Source organism: Dermacentor silvarum, chromosome 8 (genome assembly GCF_013339745.2).
Source record: "Dermacentor silvarum isolate Dsil-2018 chromosome 8, BIME_Dsil_1.4, whole genome shotgun sequence".
Classification (NCBI taxonomy): Eukaryota; Metazoa; Arthropoda; class Arachnida; order Ixodida; family Ixodidae; genus Dermacentor; species Dermacentor silvarum.
The window spans coordinates 38,976,291-38,998,612 of record NC_051161.1 but is presented as its reverse complement, the minus strand read 5'-3'; the positions used below and the strand labels follow the sequence as shown (position 1 = coordinate 38,998,612).

The following is a 22,322-nucleotide window of genomic DNA, read 5'->3' as shown; positions in this document are numbered from 1 at the left end:
TTGAGACTCAAGGAAAACTTCAGTGCAGCTGTGTTGTGTGGCCTCTATCAGAATTAAAGAATGACATTTAGTCAATTTGCTTTGCCATCTCAAAAAGATACTTGGTCAGACAAAACTATATACTGAGTTGTTAACAGCACCAGTACCTCCACTACAAAGGTCTGTGCTGACAGTGTCAGCACTTGTCTCAATGCACACACACCAGCAAGCAACAGCATTAGAATACAAAGAGAAATGGAAATGCTCAGCCTCCACTCTATACTGGAATACTATATGCAAAGACAATATTGCTCAGCAGGTGAAAAAGTCTGTATTTTCAATAGGATCTGTATATATATATATATATATAACAAGGGGCAGTGGGGCCACTCATCACTCAGGCATTGTTTCTTTTTTAATCTGCAAGTATTAACAGTACACAAAAGAAAGAAAAGAAAAACGAGGATTAGGCATCACTCCATTACATGGTCACTGATAAATTAAATATACACAAATAAAAGTCAACAAGTACAGAATCTGGTATTCAAATTGGTCCTCTTCACAGTAACAATAACCAGATTCACACTAAGCCACTGCACCCAGTTTCACTTCATATAGGACCTCACATTGTAGCCATCTCCTGGACCAGACTGAGGAGATGGCTTCCCAGGTCTTCATCTTGGAGAGTCCATGACACGCATATTGCCCTACTAGCTGCATCATCTTCCTGCCCACCAACTTTGACCAGCGCTGAGGCAACAGCTATAGAGCCATCAGGCAGCAGCTGCACACCTGGTAGTCGATCTCTGAGCCGTGTATACAGTGCATCAGCTAATGCAGCTCTTGGAGAAGCCACAGTAGTGGTAAATCGTATCTGGTGGCTCGTCAAACCTAGCTCCTGCATGGCCTGCCTCGAGTCCAGCAGCCGCACTCCACGATCGTGCATCACAAGAGCCCCGTGGATAAGCTTGGGCCGCTTGCTGTCCGAGCCCAGTGCGTGCTTGAGTAATGGCACTGCTACATCAACGGGCACTGTGTCGGGTGTATCAATAACCACAGTCTCACCATTAGCCGGCATGGAGCAGTCAATGGCAAACTCTTGCCGGATCTTCTTGCGCAGGAAGTCCATCTTTCCTGCTTCACCATGGACCAGCAGCACATTGGCTGGCTCACACTGCTGGATGAGTTGCATAATGCCCTTAGCGTCAGCATGTGCACTAAAGGACATGTACTGCACAGACATCTTAACCTCAACCACCTGCCTATTGTCCAGCTCTACCTTGCGTGCCCCACTGAGAATCTTGTGGCCCACAGTGCCTGCCACACAATATCCTGGCATAATGACCATGTTTCCCTCAAAGGGAGCCCACTTTTTAAATATTTGCAGTGAGAGCCCAGCATGCAACATCCCAGGGGTGGCAAACACTACCATGGGCCCTGGGTTGTCAATGAAGGCTCGATCAAATGGCTTAATGTGCTTGAAGTCGAACATGTTTCGCTGCACAAAGGTTTTGCGGATCTTTTGGTTTGTCCATGTGATAAACATCTTGTAGTAGTTGGTAGCCTTTTCAGTAAGCCCAACAGCGAAGTAGATCGGAACGCGAAGGTTCATGCGGTCCCAGTAAGTTTCAAGCAAGATGCAAAGTTCTTGGGCCCGACCTAAGGCAAACACAGGTATCAACACCTTACCGCCTTTATCAATGCAGTCGTGCACTTTGGTCAAAAAGTCGCGCTCACGGCAACGCTTCGAGTCGCGGATAGTGGTGGCGTATGTTGATTCGGTGATGAGCAGGTCTGGCCGGCACTTGTCCAACCAAGCTGCACCAAGATGTCTGTCGGGCGTCATGTTGTAATCGCCAGTGTAAACCACCGATTGGGAGCCCACTCGAATCCGGAACATCGCAGCGCCCAATACGTGTCCAGCGTAGTACGCTTTTATCTCCAGCTCATCGTCCACCTGAACTGCTTGATGCAGGTTGACAGCAACCACCTTCCGCATGCAGTCGCGGATCATAGCAGACGTGAAGAAGTTGGTCTCGCCTTTTCGGTCGACGGTGATCTTACGGAAGTCTTCAAGCAAAATCGGACAGATGGCTTTAGTCGGGTGTGTCATGTAAACGGGACCCGAATAACCCACCATTTCGGTCATGTACGGCAGGGCACCGCAATGGTCCAGGTGGAAGTGACTGATTATGACACAGTCTAGGTGCTCGTTGAGGGGACCCTCTTGAGTGACGTAACTGAAATCTGGGAACCGTCGCTCATCGTTGAATCCCATGTGCATGCCGCAGTCCAGCATGATGTTTTTGCCACCAATGCTGAGCAGAATGCAACTGCGCCCCACATCTTGGCCAGCGCCCAGCGGAGTCACACTGATTTGAGGCATCTTCACCGGCGTTGTCCGCTAACTTAACTAATACGCTTTTTGACAGCTTACGACGGTGCTACATGTATCCACACGAGGATGAGCTAGCATTTAAAGTGCCTTTCAACGAACGCGTTTGTCAGGTTCGCGTTGTTCTGCGTCTGCGAGAACCATGCGCCCATGCACACATATCGCATCAATTGACATTAGCAGACACTAGTAGCGAAACAGGCTGTTTGAAGAGAAACACAAGATTGTGGAAAGCCGGACTGCTGTCGTTCGTAGCGCCATAACGGCGCTTGGTTATGGTGGCCGTAGCTGCCGTAGCTTGTATTTGCTGCGCGGACAAGGTAAATGTACCTTGGCGCGTATTTGACAGTCTTTGCATACTCAACAACGGCCGCTTGGTTTGAGCAAAATAATATTTTTCACAAATGAGATGAAATTACTTTGTAATTGGCAAATTGAACCACCGATAATATGATCCCAACTGTGGCCTAGCAGTACGGCTGGCGTATAAACAAAAAAAATAGCGCGACAAATAAATAAATGAACAGATAATTTTGATTGATTCTAATTATCATTTTATTAAGTTTTGGCAGATCATGCGCTAGAGCGCAACAGAGATCCTTCGCTGCAGTGATTAGAGACCGCCGCACGGATTGCTCTGCGGATTATCTGGTAACATTGGCGGGCGCGGAGGAAGCATAACAAAAACAGAAAAGCATGCCGTCTGTGGGAACCAGCAGCGAAAGTAGCTGCAACGGTGTGGAAAAACCTCGGCGTTCCGTATTTGCGCGTGCTTGGGCAAGTGCGGAAAAATGAGCGTATTTTTGCGGGCAACGGACTGTGTCAGGGACACAGTCGCCGAACCTGAAGGCGCGTTCACCGTATTCAAGGTTCAGAGAGAAATGCAGCGTCTAATATGAGAGCCGCCGCAGTTGTAGCATTCTCAACAACAGAGGATCACAGGCGTGCGACAGGTGACATCAGCTGCCATCAATGCTGTCTGCGTGGTTGACGTGCTGCGCGCTGTGGGTCTGCGCCCACAGCAGCTCGCCCCCGCTGCTGCTGGTTCTGTCGCTCGATGGCTTCTGGTACAAGTACCGCTCTCTCTACAAGACGCCGCACCTGGATCGGCTGGCTGCCGAAGGCGTGCAGGCCGAGTACCTGCGCAATGCGTACGTGACGAAGACCTTTCCCAACCACTTCACCATCGCTACGGGCCTTTACGAAGAGAGCCACGGTATCGTTGGTAACGTAATGTTCGACCCCGTGCTGAACGACACCTTCGACGAGTCGAGCCGCGATCCCAAGTGGTGGGACAACGGCCACTCCCTGCCCATCTGGGCGGCCAACCAGCTGCACGGTGGCCGCAGCGGCAGTATGATGTGGCCCGGCGGCGACGTGGCCATTCACGGCGTGACCGCGCACTACGCGCAGCGCTACGACTCGTCGTTCAACTTCAGCGAGCGCGTCGACCGCGTCATCAGCTGGTTTTTGCATCCGCGGGAGCCGGCGAATTGCGTCTTTTTCTACTACGAGGAGCCCGATGCGACCGGTCACCAATACGGGCCGCTGTCTCCTGTCACGGGTGCGCGCGTCGAGCAAGTCGACGCCCTGGTGGGTGAGCTGGTGGCAGCGCTGAAGCGAGCGAAACTGTGGGACCGCATTCACCTGATCGTAGTGAGCGACCACGGCATGGCGCCTGTGACGAGGGTGTCTGCGTTGGATGAGGTGCTGCCGCCTGACTCCTTCCGTGCCTACGGCACGAGCCCCGTGTGGAACATACTTCCGGCACAGGGTCGCGAGCACGAAGTGTACACAAGGCTTTCGGAAGCGGCCGCGCGACTCCACATCCGAGTGTACAGGTCGAACGAGATTCCGCCCGAGTACCACTACCGACACAATGTACGCATCCTTCCCATTCTGGCCGAAGCTGAGCCAGGATGGGACTTGGTAATCACGAAGAAGTCGGAGAGAGAAAATCGTACCTGTAAGCACTGACTGCACATAAGCCAAAAGTCTCGGGAAATAGATTCGTTATTGACTAGCAAAAGGCCATCCGATGGTTTCATACTGCTCAAGCTTGTACTGTGCACATTTCAATGTTAGGATGTCTGCCATAGCAGCTCATTGTTCAAATTACGTGAACATTGCAAAATCCCTACATGAGTGTTCAGGAAGGATTAATGCCTAGTGTTTACATTTTATGGAGCATGCGGACAAAAAACTGCCGTGAATGTATGTATGACTGTTACAGTGAAGCACAACACTATGAAGAGCGAAACACATAAATGACGTACAGCATCATTTAATGTTCCACTTTCAAAATGTGACCCCCACATTCAGCTGGCATTCCCATTACATTGAGAAGACTGACTGCTACGTATGTAACTGTAGCTGTATGATGGAAACAGGTGCTGTGTAGGGGGAAGTGGGCAGTTGGCTGTGATTTTGCCTCTCCTTTGCAACTTCTTTACTGTAAGCCCTCTCCTGATTATCTTTTGTATCTTCTTTTGGCATAGACATCTAAAATTATTTTCTGGTACAAGAACCTTAAACCATGTAGAGCATATACTTTACATATTTTCAGCATAGTGTTATGCAGAATTAACAAGTTCATTTCAGCTATGCAGTAACCATGGTGTTGACATGGTTGAAATGGGTACCGTGCAGAGTGTTGAACCAAACATTCTTTTGTTCTGCATCACCAAAAAAAAGCCCTTCAGTCCCGGTTTAACGCCAGAGCAAAAACGCAGCTCAAACCTATGTGAACCAGCTTATATTTGTTTGCGTAAACAGGAATATAATTACAGGAAAACGGCATAAATTTATTTTGTGCAGAATCTCGACAGTGTGCCTGAGCAGCACTGAAAGGCTAAAAAAAGAATAAGGTGCACGTGTAATTGCAAAACTATCACTTATAAAACTATCACATTGTGGAAGCAAACATCTGAAGAATTATGTCAGAAGCATTACATCATCTCTATCACACTTACTTCACTTTACATACAAGTGCGATGAAAAGTATCCGCTTAAATAGGAAGTGCTGCTTCATTTCAGTGATTATGGTATATAGGGCTCCGGCCGTTTGAGAACTATATGACAGTCACCAGTTTCAAACACTTGCAAGTTTATTACTGACAAGCCTGTCTCCCGAACCGGCATGTCGCAAACTGCACTAGCGGTGCAGTCACTTCTAAAATGACAGCAAGCATGTGTGCATCGATCAATGAGGTAACATGTGGTTGAGTCACGAGTGCAGGCAATGCATGGATGAAAAGTTTCACAGAAGGTAGCCAACCTGAAACGAAAACATTAATTTTTTTAGTTTTGTTCCCTAGTGAAAAAGATTGTAGTGTTCAGTTAGGTTTTGGTTCATGAAAAAGTCCAAGTTTTATTCTGTTTCCGGTTCAGTTCTACTTTGATACCCTGGTGCTGTGGGCTTTGTTCAGTCCCTAACCTTGTCGTACATATTTTGGCCAGGATTACAGCGAATTTGTCACGCACGCTAAAATGGATGTGTCGACACTGTCGGAAACGTCACCCACGTATCATCTCTGTGGGTGCCACTCAATCCTGAGTCTAACCTGCACAGGAGGAAACAAAACGGATGTCCTGTGTATTATGGTAGTAGCTGGATGGCCTGTAGGCCGCTATGTCAAGGGTTCTGAAATGTTCCTTCATAAGCTGGTCACTGTGCCGTAATGAAACTGCTGCATTTGCAGACTGTGTGAACGTTTCTGCATAACATTGCTTCCAGATGGAAACCACGGCTATCGTCCCAGCCTAGACTGGATGCGGCCACTTTTTGTGGCTAGAGGCCCAGCACTGAAGAAAGGCCAGCACGTGGGTCCACTGGCAAGCGTGCACCTCTATCCGTTCATGGGCCACCTGCTAGGCCTGCCGTCATGGCCGTCCAATGGGTCTTTGCATGCTGTGCGGCACATGTTCCAGCCGGCTCCTAGCAACCTACCCCTTCTGCTGGCTGGTATATGCTATCGCTTTTCTTATATGTGCTCAAGAATGGGTCAACAACTGTGATTCGGTTCATTCAGGATCACTTATGCCGCAAAAAAGATAAACACTGCTCACTGCATTGTTTGCCCATATTTGCTTAGTGAAAACTGGCACTGAGCCACCAGCTAACGTATATACACGGGCGCCAGGTCACAAGTACAGGGACTTGTTTGTATGTGACTGGTGAGACCAAGTTACATACAAAGTCTTTCACTTTCTTGCTGTAATGGTGCTGTTAGTGAATGTTGACATCCTGTTGTTTGATAGACATGTGCACCTTTTCCACATCCTTTTGCTTTCGCAGTAGCCTACAGGCAGGCCAAAATGGGACATGTTAAATGCAAGGTAGAATCCTACCTGTCTGTAATGAGGTATTTGAAATTGTGAGTTAGCGTCATGGTTTAATGCTCCGCTGAAGAAGTCCTATCCTCAAAACTATTAATAGAGTGCCTGTGAATGGTCACAAACATGAGCCATAGTCACATTTATAATCTATGTGGAATGGGGAGGCCACGGTATAATTTGTTCCTCGCTGCTCAGGTTTTGTCTTTACAAAATTGCATAAGCAGCGTGTGAGCAAAATGTTACTTGCTCTTTTTTTACATGCAGTTCCAAATGTAGTTATGCTGTAGACAAAATAAATGTTAAAAACTTTTTGTGCACAGTGACTTCCCAGGTAAAACACGTGCCAATATGAACAGATAGAAAACGTGCTTTACAAGGTGGGTACAAGTCATTCATTCCCTTGCCCCTGTGTTAAATGACAGACGGAGGCAATTGACTCGAATCCATGATGGCTTTTGGAAAGTGGCAGGACCTGACTGAATCAATGACAATTAAGCACATGTACATGCCTGCAATTGAAGCGGAAAGGTAGGGCTAAATGGGTGGTTAAATTAAAGTAGTTGACATTTTATTTATTATGCCAATTATCCTCCTGGCATAGTTCACTTGGTAATGGTTTCGTTTAACTGAATGTGCCTTAATGCTTTTTAACAGAAGTCTTGTCATCTGTGGTAAGCAGACACCTTTTTTGCCATTTTCTTCTTGTATGTGCATCAAGATTTTTTTTATTATGAACAGGGGACGTTTTCTCAAACAATCACTTTCGGCGATACTATCACCTTCGCGTGACGTAGTGCTAGACCAGTCAATAAGCGCGCATTGAAAGTGATATAACCGAAGGCAACTGTCCAAGACTACGTCCCCAGATTGCATACATTGTGCCAATCTTAACACATTCAGAGTTCAAGTTTAAAGCTTTGTACAGAAATATGTGTGCTACTGTATGCAACAAGGTTGTCCTAACATTCAGAAGCAGTCAAAGAAATAGTTGCACCTGGACATAATGGAATATTGAATGTAACAAAGGTGAAATGTGCCTCACCGTTATTAGCATGTAACAAATACATGCTGATAACGAATATCGCATATAATGAAGGTAGTTTCCTATTGGATGCAACTTTGCTATAACAAGGTTTGACTGTAATTGCATTTAAAACATATTGCTTGATCTTAATATACTTCTAATTTGACTTTTACTACAAAAGCGTTTATCATGCGTGAAGTGTATTAGAAGAAACTGTGGGAAGATCGATATTGCATGGCCGCAGACAGTCCTAGTAAGTTGTTCATGTGGCAGATTCTGTCTTTCTTTTGTTCTTGCCAGTAAAGGGGTGCTAAAAAGTAACAATAAGTTAAGCTAGACTGATAAATTACACATTTGGAATATTGGAGATCACTCTCATTCTTAGCAGAAAGGTTTGATAAGCCAGAAAAGATGCAAGACACCATCTTGAAGTTCTCATGTGAGCTTTCTATAACATTGTGGATCCCTGCAGTGTTTTTTTCAGGATTAGGATTGGTTAATTGTCTACCGAGGAAGAAGAATGGCGTCATATTCTAAAAACACCAAAGCTCAACCTAGCGACTTTTGAAAACGTTTCATGCATAGTAGTGACCAATATGTGCAGATCTCTTGGAATCTACAATGTCATGCTGACAGTCATGCAAAACAGGGAAGTTTAGCCTTATCTCCGCTAGTAATGAACATTTCTGCACCAGAGAAATGCCAATAGAGTAATGGGATGGGGGGAGGGGTAATTCTGTACCAGTCTGATTCACTTTGTAGTGCTGCTTTTTAGAATCCGTTAAATTAACTTTAGGCAAGTTTCTGAAATGCTTAGGTCTCCTCCAGGCACAGCGTCAAACAATATGAGAAAGAGCACTGAATTCATTTTCTGGCATTGATTACTCATGACATGTGGATTCGAACCTTACATGTGATAATGTGCTTCGTAGCTTTACCATTGAATGTTTAGCCTAATGGAACAACCACTGTACATGCTCACTGTACATGCCAAAGAACTAAATTATGAAGTTTTTAACGTCCCAAAGCCATACACAGCCCTTAGTGTATGTGTGTTTTGGGTTTATTTCAACTGCCTGAGGTTCTTTAGCTCCCAAGTCCTTCCCCAAAAAAGGGTACAAAGTTTCCCCCCCCCTTTTTTTTTATTGCGGCAAATCCTTGGACATTATATCTGGATTAAAAAAAAATATATTGCATGTGTGGTTTACCTCTTGTAGTATGCACCCGAAATATTAATGAAAGACTTCTGGTCTGGAAACGGGCTTTCTCTCAGCATACGAGTTGGGCTTGAGCGTAATTATCCGAACAGATAATAGCAAAAGGGATCGAAAGCATAGAAGAATACGCTTGAGTACCAAAACTCAGATGCATGGTGAGAACTGAGCGTGGCTCGTCTCTGCCAAGCCAAGCTGAAGAAGCTGTGGCCTGGACAAGTACGGCTCATCGTTGCTGATATTTGTACAAACAGCTAGGACAAGTACAGCTTGGACTTGGCACCAAAGTTAAAGGGCTAACATGCACCTAGATGTAGGTACACTTGACCACAAAGCTTATGGACCACAATATCTAAGAAAAAGCTGAATATCTCCACAACCTTGGAATGCAGCGTAACTGCGCACATACTGCACATACTGTACTAGTATGTGCAAGCAACATAATGTCGTGTAGTATTACTGGCTGCGATCACAAACTGCTGAGAAATTCTGTTTTCTCAGATCCTAGTCTAAACCGTTGTGATGGAGTGTACAGGGGCATTCTTGCATTCCACTCTCATCAGAATTCAGCTACAGCAGCCAGGAAATGCCAAAGAGCAGTGACCTCGCAAATCCAAATTACATTTTCAACAGTAGGAAGACTTTGTTTCTGTGCTAGAGTCTGTATCCGAGCTAGTTGGTACGGCAACATTTTAAGGCAGGCAAACTGCAAATAAAACTTGCACAGCGGAAAGAATGAGGACATACAGAGCGCTACTTCCAACTAAGTTTATTATGCACGAAAACCCATATATATATATGCATTCACCATTCGTAATTTACCAACACCATTACCCATTGAGGCGACGCCCGAGCAGCACACTTCTTTTTGTTTCTGTGTTTCGCCCCTGAATGTGAAGCAGGCAGAATTGACAGAGAATTCACACAGATGTCTTTTCGTCACATCCCCCCCTCCCCTCCCCACTTTCGTGTCTCATGTGCAGCTGCCAGCGTGTTCCTGTGTACCACTGTGGGCCTGGTGGCGCTGGTTGTGTGCGGCCAGCCGCACAGCAATTCCAGCCAAGAAGATGAGGAGCCCCTGCTGCTGCTTTCTGCCTGAGGCTACCCTGCCCCGGCACATGTCTAGTCCAGCAACAATCCATTGTTGCCAGTATAGCCTCTTTTAAGGCGGGACGTGGCAGCTAAGATAATTTCGATTACCTACACACGAAATCTGGTGAAATTTGACAGGAATGATATTTTACGGCAGCGTTAAAACTAAGAGTGGCCCTCTTAAGGATGCTCTTGTACACTCGTCAAGTTACGAGGTTCATTCAAGTTATAAATACCTTGAATTTTAAACAGAACAGCAGATGATAAGGGCATAACCTTCTCCTCTATAGCGCTATTCAAAATTCCAGATTACAACCCAAAAAGCTCAAATTGCAAATCAAGTTGCGAAATTGAATGTGGCCAAGTTAACCGACTGCATGAAATATTTATTTGTATACTTATGCCCATATTTTTGTGCTTCACAACTGTCTAAATGAACTGCAGAGGGCCACAGGAAAAAAAAATTGAAAAACCAAAAATTTGATAAAGCCACCAGTCTTAATTGCCACGTCCCTCCCTTCGTGTGGCTTGCATTCACTGCATTAGTTCTCAAAGGGGCTCGTTTGCTTGAGCTGCCTTTGTGGTATCAGAGTACAACGAATGTTCCCGTCTATCATGGCACTGAGTTCTGGCAATTTTAGCTGAGGGTAGTACAGAAAGAAAAAAGAAAGGCATTGCTAAAAAGTGTCACCTTACCCGGTACATTGATCGGTTGAGTACTGCACTGCCTGAGCTAGTTTGGGCTGCCAGCACTGACTGATTTCATGAGGCACTGTGTGTGTTTGTGTATGGAGTCATTCACTGTTAAAGTAAACATCTCATTAACACTCAAGGCATAAAAACTTCAGCCTTGATTCTCTCCTTAAACTGAAGAAAGTGGCCAATCTAGTGCATTAGGCTGACGTCCGTCAGTGAAGGTCTTGAATATTAGTGCAGTGTTTCCATTACAGTGAATGACCCTGTACGTGCTGGTGTCAGATACCACGACACGAGTATCAGTGACAGGCGGACCTAGTGTAGCTCATGTTTCAGAGACCTGCTTACATATCTGTACCATAACTAAAGCATTATCTGTGTTCATTTTACTGAACCGTACAGTTTAATATGCATTTTTTTTTTTTTTTTTGCTGCGGCACAATCTTTCGTATACTGCAGCTCTTCACAGAGCAAATAACTGTTAACTTACGATTTCCTTTCAAGGTGACTTTTATTATTGTTCGCTCTTTTGGCAGTGAGACTTTCTTTACTATACGTTTTAACTTTTATCAACATTCTTTTGTCGCTTACTTTTTTCTGGTGTGGCTCATTGCTCATAACTTTATTAAGTCTCACTACTAAGGAGATCTCAGGCCTATACCTGTTTTGGTGCGTGTTGCACCTATATTGCTAGACATCACAGCAATGATACATGTGAGATGGCCAAGCATAAAGCCGCTCAAGCTTGCCATCATCACCTCAAGATCTGTGATGGCTTTTTGAAAACAAGGGGCTGTGAAGAAGCCAAGGCACGAATGATGGTAGCAATGTAAGAATAAGAGGCTATCTACTGTCTACAATGAGCAGTTTGCTAAAATTTTGCACAGACCCGAGTGGCATTATGAGCTGTGGGATGTGAGGATGAAATAGCTTTAACTGGACTCTCCTGTTGCCTCTAAAATGTGGCGGGGCAGCACCAACTAACTGCATGACGTGTTGGATGACTGGATAGTGTTGCTCTGTGTTTAGTGTGTGCACAAGTCGTTTTAATGACTTGCATTTCATGTCCAAGGAAGTGGCTGATAACACTCGCTGTAGCCATTTTAGTCAAAGTATAGTCTCATTAGATTGCACCTTGTCTTCTCAGCTATACTCTACTCAAGCTGACAAGACTCAAAATTGATATTAGCAACTAAATTAGCCAACAGATCTGTTTCTCAGGTGCATCTAGAAAGCTGTGTTTCTCATGCTTTTTCTCCATTCAATCATATGAAAACTGCTTGCTAACAGAACAGGTGCAAAATGTTGCAATCAGAAGTCTTGTCCAGAATGATGAAATGTCTCTTATTCACATACTTTGTTTAGGAATGTATATTTGTGGAGTGCCAGATATGTCAGTGTGATTTGCATGTCCAATTATGGTTAGATAACACTTTTAAACTTCACTTCTGTGTGTCCTTTATTTTTAGGAAGGACTGTCTGTTCTTTCTATATAAACTTTTTTTCTGTATAACTTTTGAGTTGACAGCAATGTTTCACAGATGTGGGGTGCACTGCTAATGTGCTCATGAATGCGAGTCAACCTAATGTCCGAGCACTGATTCAAAAGGGCCATGGCATCAGTTTTTCCAGCAAACCTTTAGACGCATCTTTTACAACAAACGCACTGTGCAGAACTTGATGCAGGCTTGTGAACGTTATGATGGCCTTGCATCACATATGTGTGCTCCATATTGTATGTATGCATATTTATGCCATCCCTCAATTTTCAGTATGCTCATTTTTGTACAGCCTCATAGATATCCATGTGCTTGAAGATAAGCACTTTTTGCCTTTGTAAATACAACAGCTGACTTCATGTAATGATTTTGGTGGCAGAGAATGGTAAGGCCGGTACCAATATTACGGTATCATCTGCAGCAAAGAACTTTGTGAAAAAGATGTTGGAGCTTTTGTTTTAAGTCTGGGATTGTTAAACTTACTGTGTACTTCTGTTTCGGATCAGTTATATGCATACGAACCATGGTATTCGTAAAGGGAATGCTGCAGTGCAATACAGTGTTTTTTAACGTCATGGCCCTTTTGATTAATGAGCCTCGACACCCAGAAATGGAAAGTCTCACTAAAGCAACTTGTTGCTGTTGTGTTGTTAAGTTTTTGGTTGTGATCTGTTCAGAAATGTATTTTTGAAAGTTTGTTTCTACAGTACAGTTCAATAGATGTCGGAAAAGGCAGAGGTCTGGCATGCACACAAATGCCAGTTTTTCTGGTAGTTTTCTTAAACATTTGTTCAGTCATACAGTTATGCAGGGTGCCCCAGCTTACATGTGCCACATTTTTAGAGTCAGGCCTTGTATTTTAAATAGTTGTTAGCAGCCATGTATAAATATGCTTTCAGTATCTTTACACCACAATGAGGGCATTGGATTTGTTACTTTTTAAACTGTGCATGTTTGCTGGGACACCCTGTAGAGATTTTAAGTTGCACTTTTTCACCACTCTGTTGGGTTTGTATTTCTGTTGTTTTATGAACACACGACAATATAGTATTGTTTTACAATGTTGTGATATTTATTAACAGAACGTGAATGTAAATTAAAAAAAAAAAAAAAACAGCTGCATGCCATAAAAATAGTTCATGGCATTCACATCACTGTTTCGTGCACAGAATAAAATTGTTGAATTGCACTCGATGCCCAAGTTGAAATCACGAGCAGAACACATTTCTTTTTTTTCATGGTAGCATTTTCAGCATACATACACTGCTATATTGATTTCAATTTGCAAATGAACTGAAATACACAGGATTCAGATCTTTTGCCGAATATTTAAGGTGTGCAGCTATGTCAACACAATATTTTGAAGGTCTTAAAGTTCGACATGAACATCTTGGAGAGATTCTTTCGGCTTCTCATGAACACATGCTAAATAAGTTCACGTGCAAGTGTTTGTGCAGCTGCCACAGACACTTTCTATCAAGGAAGCACCCTCCTTAAAGATGCAGAGCTCTATGCAAAAATCAATAGACGGAAACCTGCTGCTGCTTTCAGTGAAAGCTTTCAGTATGATTGTTTACACAGAGTGGGAATGATGGAATGTACATGACCCTTAATAGGGGGAAAGCAATACTTTATGAATAGCTGTCATCTGAGTTGTGTTCTTGGTAGGGAGTACTAGCGGGTCATAGATAAGGCCTCATGAGCTGGCTTCATGTGATTTCTAAACTCTTTGATGGCGATTCTGTAATTTGGAATGTTAAAGCACTAAATGAGATGCAAATGAAGAACAGACAATTGACAAGCTCTTGTTCACTGTTCTTCATCCATGTCTAGTCACAGTAACCCAACTACCTCATTTCTTCATGTTGCCGATTCTGACAATGCTAATTCATTACACGTCAATTGTAAGTTTAATGCCTGAATGCAACTACACTCAAAACTGCTTTTAAAGCTTCGAAAAGAGCAAGCAATTTGCACTACAGTATACAAGGAAGTTGTAAACAGGACATACAGCCAAAGCTCTACATAGTTTGGCGGTACACCACACACACACGCCAAACCACTGCAATTATTTGCACCGAACGTTCTGTGAATCATTTCAGAAGAACATTTTCCTGCCGTAAAGGAATGTTGCGACGGGAACCCAAAATAAAGCTGCCTGATTTGGTAATATGAAAAGTAACAAGTATGCTCTCAGCCATGTCGAGATCAATGTGCATCCCACCATTTCCACAGCAGGTGAAATGGTTGCTGTGTGAGAATGCCCTCTAGTATGGTTTATGTGAAATTCTGCACTTTAAAGACACTGAAATACTTTTGTTTGAACACACAAAAAAAGATGACTCAAAAATACAAGGCATCAATCCACATCAAGCTGTTGTGGAAGTTTTAAACATGCTATTTAAAAGCGGAGTTATGGCTCTGGAAAGTTTTGTCTTTTCCCCTTTAACTAAGTAAGTTTTAACTAAACTTCTAGCCAGTACGTGCCACCATGCATCATTAACTGTTTTCCTTAATTGTTTCTTGCATCTTCCATAGTCACTTCCCCTGCCATGCTATCAGTGGCTGTGGAATTTGCCTGCTAAGCATGAGTGCACAAGGTTGCGAGTTCAATTTGATTCTGGCCTAGGCGGGCACATTCTAATGGGGACAGAATAGGAGAATGCTTGTATACTTAGATTTAGCTTAATGTTAAGGCACCCCAGATTCTCAAAATTAATCTGAAGCCCTCCACTATCACATTTCTCATAACCATGTTGCTTAGCAACATCAAACACAATCAATCAAGATTTCTAGTCACTGCTTGTGCATTGTTTCACTAACACAGGAGCATGACAAAGCTGCTTCTCTCACATTCCTTCATTTACGTTATGCATGTTCTCATGCAATTCTCAACGCCCACCCAATTAAGTCTATGGAAGGATAGTACTGTGTTGCATCAAGTGAGTCTGCTCCCACACTGGAAAATTTCTAAGTTTCGTCACTTCCTTTCTGGTGCCCAACCAGACCACCAATTTTTTGTGCTACCCATTATGTGACCAACCCAATTCCACTTCTCCTGTTTAATCTTAACTAGAACATAATCTATGCGTGCCTGGTTCCTAATACATGCTGCTGCACGTTCATTGCTTATTGTTGCACCTATTATTTTCCTCTCACTGAATATAATGATCATTAAATACCGTGTAGGAATCTTTACTTTAGTCTAAAGTTCTTCCAATGTGGTGACAATAATGAGAGGTTAACTCTTTGGCCAGTGAATGTGACCTCCTATATGGAATATCTAAGAGCCCAACATTTCATGCAGTTCAGTGCCCTAACCTCGAGAAAAAGAAAAAAAAAAAGAAAAAAAAAAGTGTTTCATAGCCCTTGATAATACGTATGCAACTAGGCTGTGCTATCAGCCCAATAGGTAATCGCAGGACTTGTTGAAGCATGGAGATTGTTCTGTTCTGCTCGGAGGCCAAAATACGTGACAGAGAGAACAGCTGCATTTTACAAGAAATATACATACAACAAAATGGAGCATGGTTAATTTGTTCTAGGCCAAGACTAGCACTTCCTGGCATGATCACAGCATATACGGGCTGACCTAAACAAACGCCCTGGATTGTTGAACGTGTTGAGAGTTGTGTTCGCTGCTCTGCAACGCAATATTGCGACCAGCCAGAGGGAACTGTCCCACCCAAATGTAAATGATGAATACCCGAAGTGCCCTAGACATATAACTCAAATGGAAAAGCACATTCGCAACACATGCACACGTACAGTGGCTGTCGCAGTGACAGCTGTCTCTGATTATTAGAAACAGGGCATTCGAGACAAAAAGACAGCATTTGCTAAACAAGGTTTGCAGCAGTGGTGGACATTAAAATTCGTGTGATAATCTCCAATAGATCATATTCATTAAGCAACTTTTCAAGTCAGCCAGAACGCAGAGCCCAAACATAACCATCAGCACCAGTATTGAGAATAACATTCATATTGTGTAATGAAATGCACTGCTGTTTCAGTTAAATTTTTTGTACTTTAGGTTAAAAAAACACATTGCAGAAATATGGTAGCCAGAAGAACTATACAGCAGCAGTAGAATTTTGTGCTTGAGCAGTACTGTTCCCCCGCAGTTTGTTGCAAGATTGCTTTCTCACTACACACAAGCTTCTAGTTTCTACCAGCTAGGAGGCTTCGTCAGCTGCCCTTCGTATAAAAGAAGTATGCAGGACCCTGCTGAAAAATGGCATGTCCCCACTGCCATGGTCCATTCACACAGTGTATATTGTCAACTGAACAAAACCAACGACTTAAAAAAGAAATGATGTGCCACCCATATGTTTCCTGTTCACTATTAGCTCATTTAGGCCTCTGAGTCCTCTAGTTGAAAGTCATCACAGTTTTCAGCTGGTGCGAAAAACATGCCGGGGTCTCAAAACACATGGTCCGCAGGCTGCGTGCCCCTGTATGTACCCCATGAGGCCCTCTGAAGTGTTCAACCTGCTTCCCCTAACTTACCTATGCACCAGATAACTATCTGATCTTATTATCTAGCTGATAATCATATAATCCTTAGATTGAACATGCCACAATGCGGCCCATGAGTATCTCTCTACAATATGTACGGCCTGGTGCCTGACATGAGTTTGAGACCCCCTGCTGTAGACTCTCAGACATTCTCTGTTGAACCAGATTTCCCGATAACATGAAAAGGTCGAGGACCTTTGTAGAGTACAGTGCAGTTCTATTAATGTGAACTGCCGGGAAGATAAATTTTCAAGGTGCCTTCAGATTGTTCTTAAAGCGAGTCTACTGTACAGACTGGCATGATTCGCAACTACTGTACAGACTGGCATGATTCGCAACATTGACCAACCAAGTACAAAGTGTATTTTTGGGGAAACGCTTTCAGCAGGACTTAGACCGAGACGAAGATTATTCATTTGCCTCTCCTTCATTTGCAGTTATACCTGCAGAAACAATCAATTTTGCTGTGAAACAGGCAACGAGGAATGAATGATCTCGATCGTCACCACGGCCAAATGTGGCTCCTGACAGTGCTACTACTTGATTGGTCAGTGCTTGCACAATAACCTACATGTTGCACCAAACTGTACTTACATGCTTGGATCACCGGCATCTTCTGCAAGACTGCATTAATTTGGTGGCTGAAAGAGAACCACTAACAAACCACATTTTTAGATAAATATCTGCAAAATAAATAGATTACACAGTGGGCAAGCTCCATGTAGCAATGCTCCAAAACAGTCTCAGTCTCTGCAGGCAAGCTTAACATGGCGGTATCACATGCTCTGTGGTCATGCGAATGAACAGCTGCTTCGGGTGATGAGGACTCTTGCGGCACGAGATGCTTGTGCTAGTTGCCAGCATACGTTGATGTGACCTGCTCCTATCATCTTGTAGCCAAACTTCCAGTGTTGGCTAGTTGTGATTTGACACTCCCCCCCCCCCCCCCCTTTCTTTTTTTCTAGTTAACAGTAAAAATACTGGGCTGGAGGATGTTGTGCCAGTAACAGGCTGACTGTGCAAGGTAGCCTGGCATGACAGTGTACAGTAACGTGTCGGGAATGGAACGCAGGTTTTGCACCCGTTCATACGGCACATTGTTTTTCTTGGGCTTGTTTGCCACCGACAGGTGAGCATTCACCTCATGGGGGGTGAGCGTAGCTCCACAATCTTCCTGCTGTCAATTACTAGCAGCAATGCTGTTAGCGTTGAGCACCTGAGGGGTTTTTCCCAAGCCCAGCAGCGCAAGATGGATCTTGCGTTAGATGAGCATAAATTCTCTCCAGTCACCTTCCTTCATGCAGTGGAAATATAGCACTGTAGTCTTCTGCACAAAGTGGATGTGAAACATTCACAGCATCTGAAGCCAGTGACATACAAGCTAAATTCAGATGCAATTTTTTGGCAGACTCTCCTGCACATGCGTACAGCGTGTCCAGCACCGTCAAGCATAGTGCACCACAGTAAATCGAGAAGCACGGTGCAGTTTTCTTTAAGTAGTTCAGCTAGTACAGGCAAATCGATGAGACAGGGAATCTGGCAAGGAGCCGGAAGAGACTGAAATCGGCACTAGGGCAGCACCCAGCCATCCGTACACCACAGCAAAGCACAGAGCTGACTGGCCTCTCCCGTGGTTGCGCTTGGCAGGAAGCGAGCCAGCAGGCTGCGGTAGCCCCTCCCCAGGGCGGCCACACGCTCGCCCAAAGACAGCACAGCGTCAACGGGTTCCTCGAAGGGCCGAAAAACAGTGAGAGGCCTCAGGGCGGTTGCCTCTGCGACCACCAGGCAGCCCCAGGCGGTGCCCACGTAGAGTGCACCGCTGGCGTATGTCATGGCGGTCACCTGGCACCGGCCACGGCTGAGATGCTCTTCTATGCTCATGGACAGCAGGCTCTCGGAGCAGGGTGCAAGCTTGGAACAATCCAACCGATGCAGAAGGGTGCGCGAACTGCATTCCCACTGGTACACCACGCAACCTGCATCGGCAGCAGTGTGCATGGCTAAATTACTCGCTGTATCAGTCGCTGTAGGCCGCGTACTAGTGTAGTTTACTGTCGCAACAGAACTGTGGCTGGGGCTAGTTGCTATTAATAGAGATGCAATGGCAGGAAATAAACAAGGACAGAAGGCCACACATAATGTCATTGCACCTATCGCAGTTACGGTATTTACCCAAATTTACGTGCCTATCTTTAATGGCATTACTTAGCATGTTTCGGGTGCCCATTTGTGACAAAAAAACCTTCACTGTTTTTATGGTCAGCCCCATGCACTCGAAGCTAGAGTTGCCTGTAAAAAAACTAGTATGCATTGTTTGAAAGCTTTTATTTTGGTGCAACAAAACAGTAGTGCCATCTCTCACTGCTACTATGAAAGGCACATTCCATGATTGTAACAGATGGCGCCACCATTCCTTTGTAGCAAAATATTAATTTTTTGAGTGGCACCACTGCAAACGTTGGGCACTTGGGTTAATTTTGAAGAAAACAGGCAATTAAGGCTTGCAAATGTGATAACACTGCCACCTCTGTGCAGCATTTGTGTGGAAATCAGCCAGTGGTTCAGCTGCAAGGGTCATGTACACCTGGCGGTCCTGTTTAAGCAGCCGAACCTTCAGTTCTTTTTCAGCATATGTAACTAATTGGTCAATTGCACCATGCTTAAAGGCCAACTGCAACGACATTCTGGACCGTGAAAAGCCCCATTTCAGATAATTTAGACGTACAGCAGCCTCTCTGGAAAATCTTACGCTTGAAATGCAAGTGGGCGCTTCATAAAATGCTCGGAAAAATTGATGTTTTTCATACCGAACAGGAAAAAAAAAAAAAAAACTAATTCCTGTATATAACAAAGTTTTTCTATTTCCTGCAGTTACTTCATAGAAGTGCATGTATTTGATACCTCTACGTAACGAAGTGGCAGCGGGAGACCCCCTCGAAATAACGAATTTTCCCCGCCGACAACCTAGAAATTTTGCCCCAAATTTTGTCATTTTTGTGCGAGCAGAAACCGGAAGCACCATCTCCGCCGCGAGGGAATGCGAAGCGGCAGCGGTGTCGTGCTTGGCGCGCTCGAATTCACGGGGACTGTGAGGCGAGAGCGAGCGCATGTGTGCGTGCGTGCGCGAGGCGGGCCTGCATCCCTCGACCCGGCGATCTTGTCGCCGCGGGCGTGACCTTTCCCCCTCCCTTCATTCAAACCTGATCCCGCCGCTTGCTGCAACTGGCCAGATCACCATCGGCATTTCAATATGGCCGCCTCCTACGCACTTCGAGCCTAGCTCCCGTAGCTTCGACCATGTGCTGCAGTACGTGTGCTTAGGCATTAGTCTACTAATTTAGTTAAACAGCGGATGTTTACAAGTTTATACGGCCGATAAAACTATTATCCTTACTTCGTATAGCTGTCTGCTAATTTGCTGTCGCAATCGATGTTTCGCTTTTCGGGCGAAACTGGGACTTTCTTGTTCATCGCAACTTTAGTGTATTGGGAGTAAATCTTGAGTGATAGTTGTATTTCTGTATGAAAGCATGAGATGCGCGGTACTGTAAAGGATTTTTTTCCTCTCTCTCGGTCACTGGAAAACGGGTGCGCGTTACAATCGAGGGCGTTAGAATCGAGTAAATATGGTAAGTGTTTCTTTTTCGAATTTTCGTGCCGAACCTGCATATAATGAAATCCTCTTTATAACGAAGTTTTTCGGGAATTTGTCAATTTCGTTATATCCAGGTTTAACTGTACTTGTAGATTTGTATAGGTTTATAGACACAATATTTATAACCAATGTCGGCAAGCACAACGTATATAGTACTGTGACGAAAGCGATCACACAGAAGTTGCGAAACATTCAATAACCTGGGTATAGGTAGGACCAGGCGGTGTTGTTTTGGCCACAAAGCTGGGAGACTGTGCCGGTATCTGGGTGCTCCAGTGCCTCTCGGCCAGAGACTGGTCCAATTTCGGGCAGCAGGTAGATGGTAAGTATGCCCTCCAAACCACCGCACCAGAGCTCTGCTACAGGCCTATGTAAAGGAAACACAGAGGAACGTTGATACTGCCTTATCGATGTGCCTTATGCTCATCACACTTAATTTCCTACATCATTATATTTATGTCTACTGCAGAACAAAGGTTTCCCTCAGCAATCTCCATTTACCCGTTTTGTGCCACCTGACCTGATTTTATGCCTGCAAATTCCTAACTTTATCACACCACTTAATTCTCTGCCATTCTCGACTGCGCTTCTTTTTTCTTTGTACCCATTCTGTAACTCTAATAGACCACCATTTATCCACCCTAAGCATTGCATGGCTTGTCCAACTCCATTTTTTTTTCCTCTTAATGTCAACTATCAACATTCATTGTTCAAGAGTATTATGAAGGTAGTAGTCAGACCGTACTGGACTGTCACATTGCAACATAGGGGGTTGTGAGAGACAGCATAGTGGTAGGCTTCTAATCGATTTTGACCACCTGAGTTTTAATGTGCATCCAAAGTTGGGTGAAATCATTTTTACATTCAACCCTCATCAGAATGTGGCCACTGTGGCTTGAAATCAAACCTACGACACTGCACTCAGCAAGGCATTCGCTGTTTTCAGCACATACAGGCACCTGATGTGACAGTTTGAGTTTGGCTGATGTTCGAGTATTTCTTTAATGACTCGTTTATTTAGAGCAATGCCTGCTGCTACCATGGTAATGTTCTCAGTTATGCCAAAAATACTTTCAACATGCTAGCCATCACCTTCAAAATGAAGGGAATTAAAGAAGTGGGTGTCTCCTCACTGAGCCTGCTACTGTGGTGAAGCCAGCTTTGACGAGTGCTTTTTAGGCAGCTACAGATGTGCAAAACTTCCAAAGCAATGCCGAAGTTCACATATTATGGACTGTCCCTTGTAAATGCATGCAATAAAAGTTATTAAACCATCAATATCAGCTCAACCGTTTTTTGTATTGAATAAACTGATTCTGATTCTGAACTCTATTAGCCCTCAGGCCCAATTTTGCTTTAACTTCCATGAAAAGAGCATACTACACTGCGATATGAACATCAAGATGATGAACAATTCAAGGCGTAAGAACAGTCACACCAGTAGAAGACATGCCGGTGTCAGCGTGGCCACACTCAACATTGTCTCCACTGCAGCACTCATGTGGCAGTGTCACCATCCGTATACTCTCTTTTTACTATTAACGATGCCAGTTCCAAGGAGTGTTGAGAAAGGGCGACAGTTCAAAATGCCACTGGTGCGAAATTTCTCAACTAATGTGGTCGCACCTTTACGCTGTTGTAAGCATACCTGTCGTCTGGCTGGGTGACACAGAGGCACAGTGGAGCAGCTTGCACGTCCAGCTCCTGCAGATTTTTGGTGACCTCATCGCACAGCCAAAGCCGAGAGCCAGCTGTTAAGGCAACGCGGCCAGCTTGAGGCACGTGCTGCATAGCACGCACGGCAACCTCCTCATCCCCTTCTTCTAGCAGGCTCACAGTGCACAGCTCCTGGCGGCTGTCCTGGCTGTAAAGTATAGAAACATTTCACAAGCCATTCTGTACGTGACCAGTT

At 44.5% G+C, this 22,322-nt stretch overlaps 3 protein-coding genes across 4 annotated transcripts in view; 1 reads left to right on the top strand and 2 right to left on the bottom strand.

The window, feature by feature from the left end:
• Window positions 1-372: 372 nt before the first annotated feature.
• Window positions 373-2,603, bottom strand: LOC119461045 (integrator complex subunit 11). Its single transcript, XM_037722224.2, has one exon. The coding sequence runs from the start codon at window positions 2,363-2,365 to the stop codon at window positions 602-604; it is 1,764 nt and encodes a 587-aa protein (XP_037578152.1). The 5' UTR covers window positions 2,366-2,603; the 3' UTR covers window positions 373-601.
• Window positions 2,604-3,033: 430 nt separating this feature from the next.
• LOC119461046 (bis(5'-adenosyl)-triphosphatase enpp4) lies at window positions 3,034-13,426 on the top strand. The gene is made up of 3 exons (XM_037722225.2): window positions 3,034-4,340; window positions 6,111-6,338; window positions 9,934-13,426. The coding sequence occupies exons 1-3, from the start codon at window positions 3,347-3,349 to the stop codon at window positions 10,047-10,049; spliced, it is 1,338 nt and encodes a 445-aa protein (XP_037578153.1). The 5' UTR covers window positions 3,034-3,346; the 3' UTR covers window positions 10,050-13,426.
• The window catches only part of LOC119461044 (leucine-rich repeat serine/threonine-protein kinase 1-like), a 66,866-nt gene continuing 57,873 nt past the window's right edge, over window positions 13,330-22,322 (bottom strand). For both annotated transcript variants that reach the window (XM_049672529.1, XM_049672530.1), the window contains exons 32-34: window positions 22,059-22,270; window positions 20,611-20,777; window positions 13,330-18,731 (exon numbers count right to left, since the gene is read on the bottom strand). In XM_049672529.1, the coding sequence (XP_049528486.1) occupies window positions 18,325-18,731; window positions 20,611-20,777; window positions 22,059-22,270 (786 nt within the window). In that variant the 3' untranslated portion in view covers window positions 13,330-18,324. The remainder of the gene's footprint in view (window positions 18,732-20,610; window positions 20,778-22,058; window positions 22,271-22,322) is intronic.

Bases quoted from the DNA above. Each gene is read 5' to 3' on its own strand.
- LOC119461045 (XM_037722224.2), bottom strand. From the start codon at position 2,365: ATGCCTCAAATCAGTGTGACTCCGCTGGGCGCTGGCCAAGATGTGGGG.
- LOC119461046 (XM_037722225.2), top strand. From the start codon at position 3,347: ATGCTGTCTGCGTGGTTGACGTGCTGCGCGCTGTGGGTCTGCGCCCAC. The intron at 4,341-6,110 runs GTAAGCACTGAC...CATTGCTTCCAG, and splicing joins GGAGAGAGAAAATCGTACCT to ATGGAAACCACGGCTATCGT. The intron at 6,339-9,933 runs GTATATGCTATC...TCTCATGTGCAG, and splicing joins CCTACCCCTTCTGCTGGCTG to CTGCCAGCGTGTTCCTGTGT.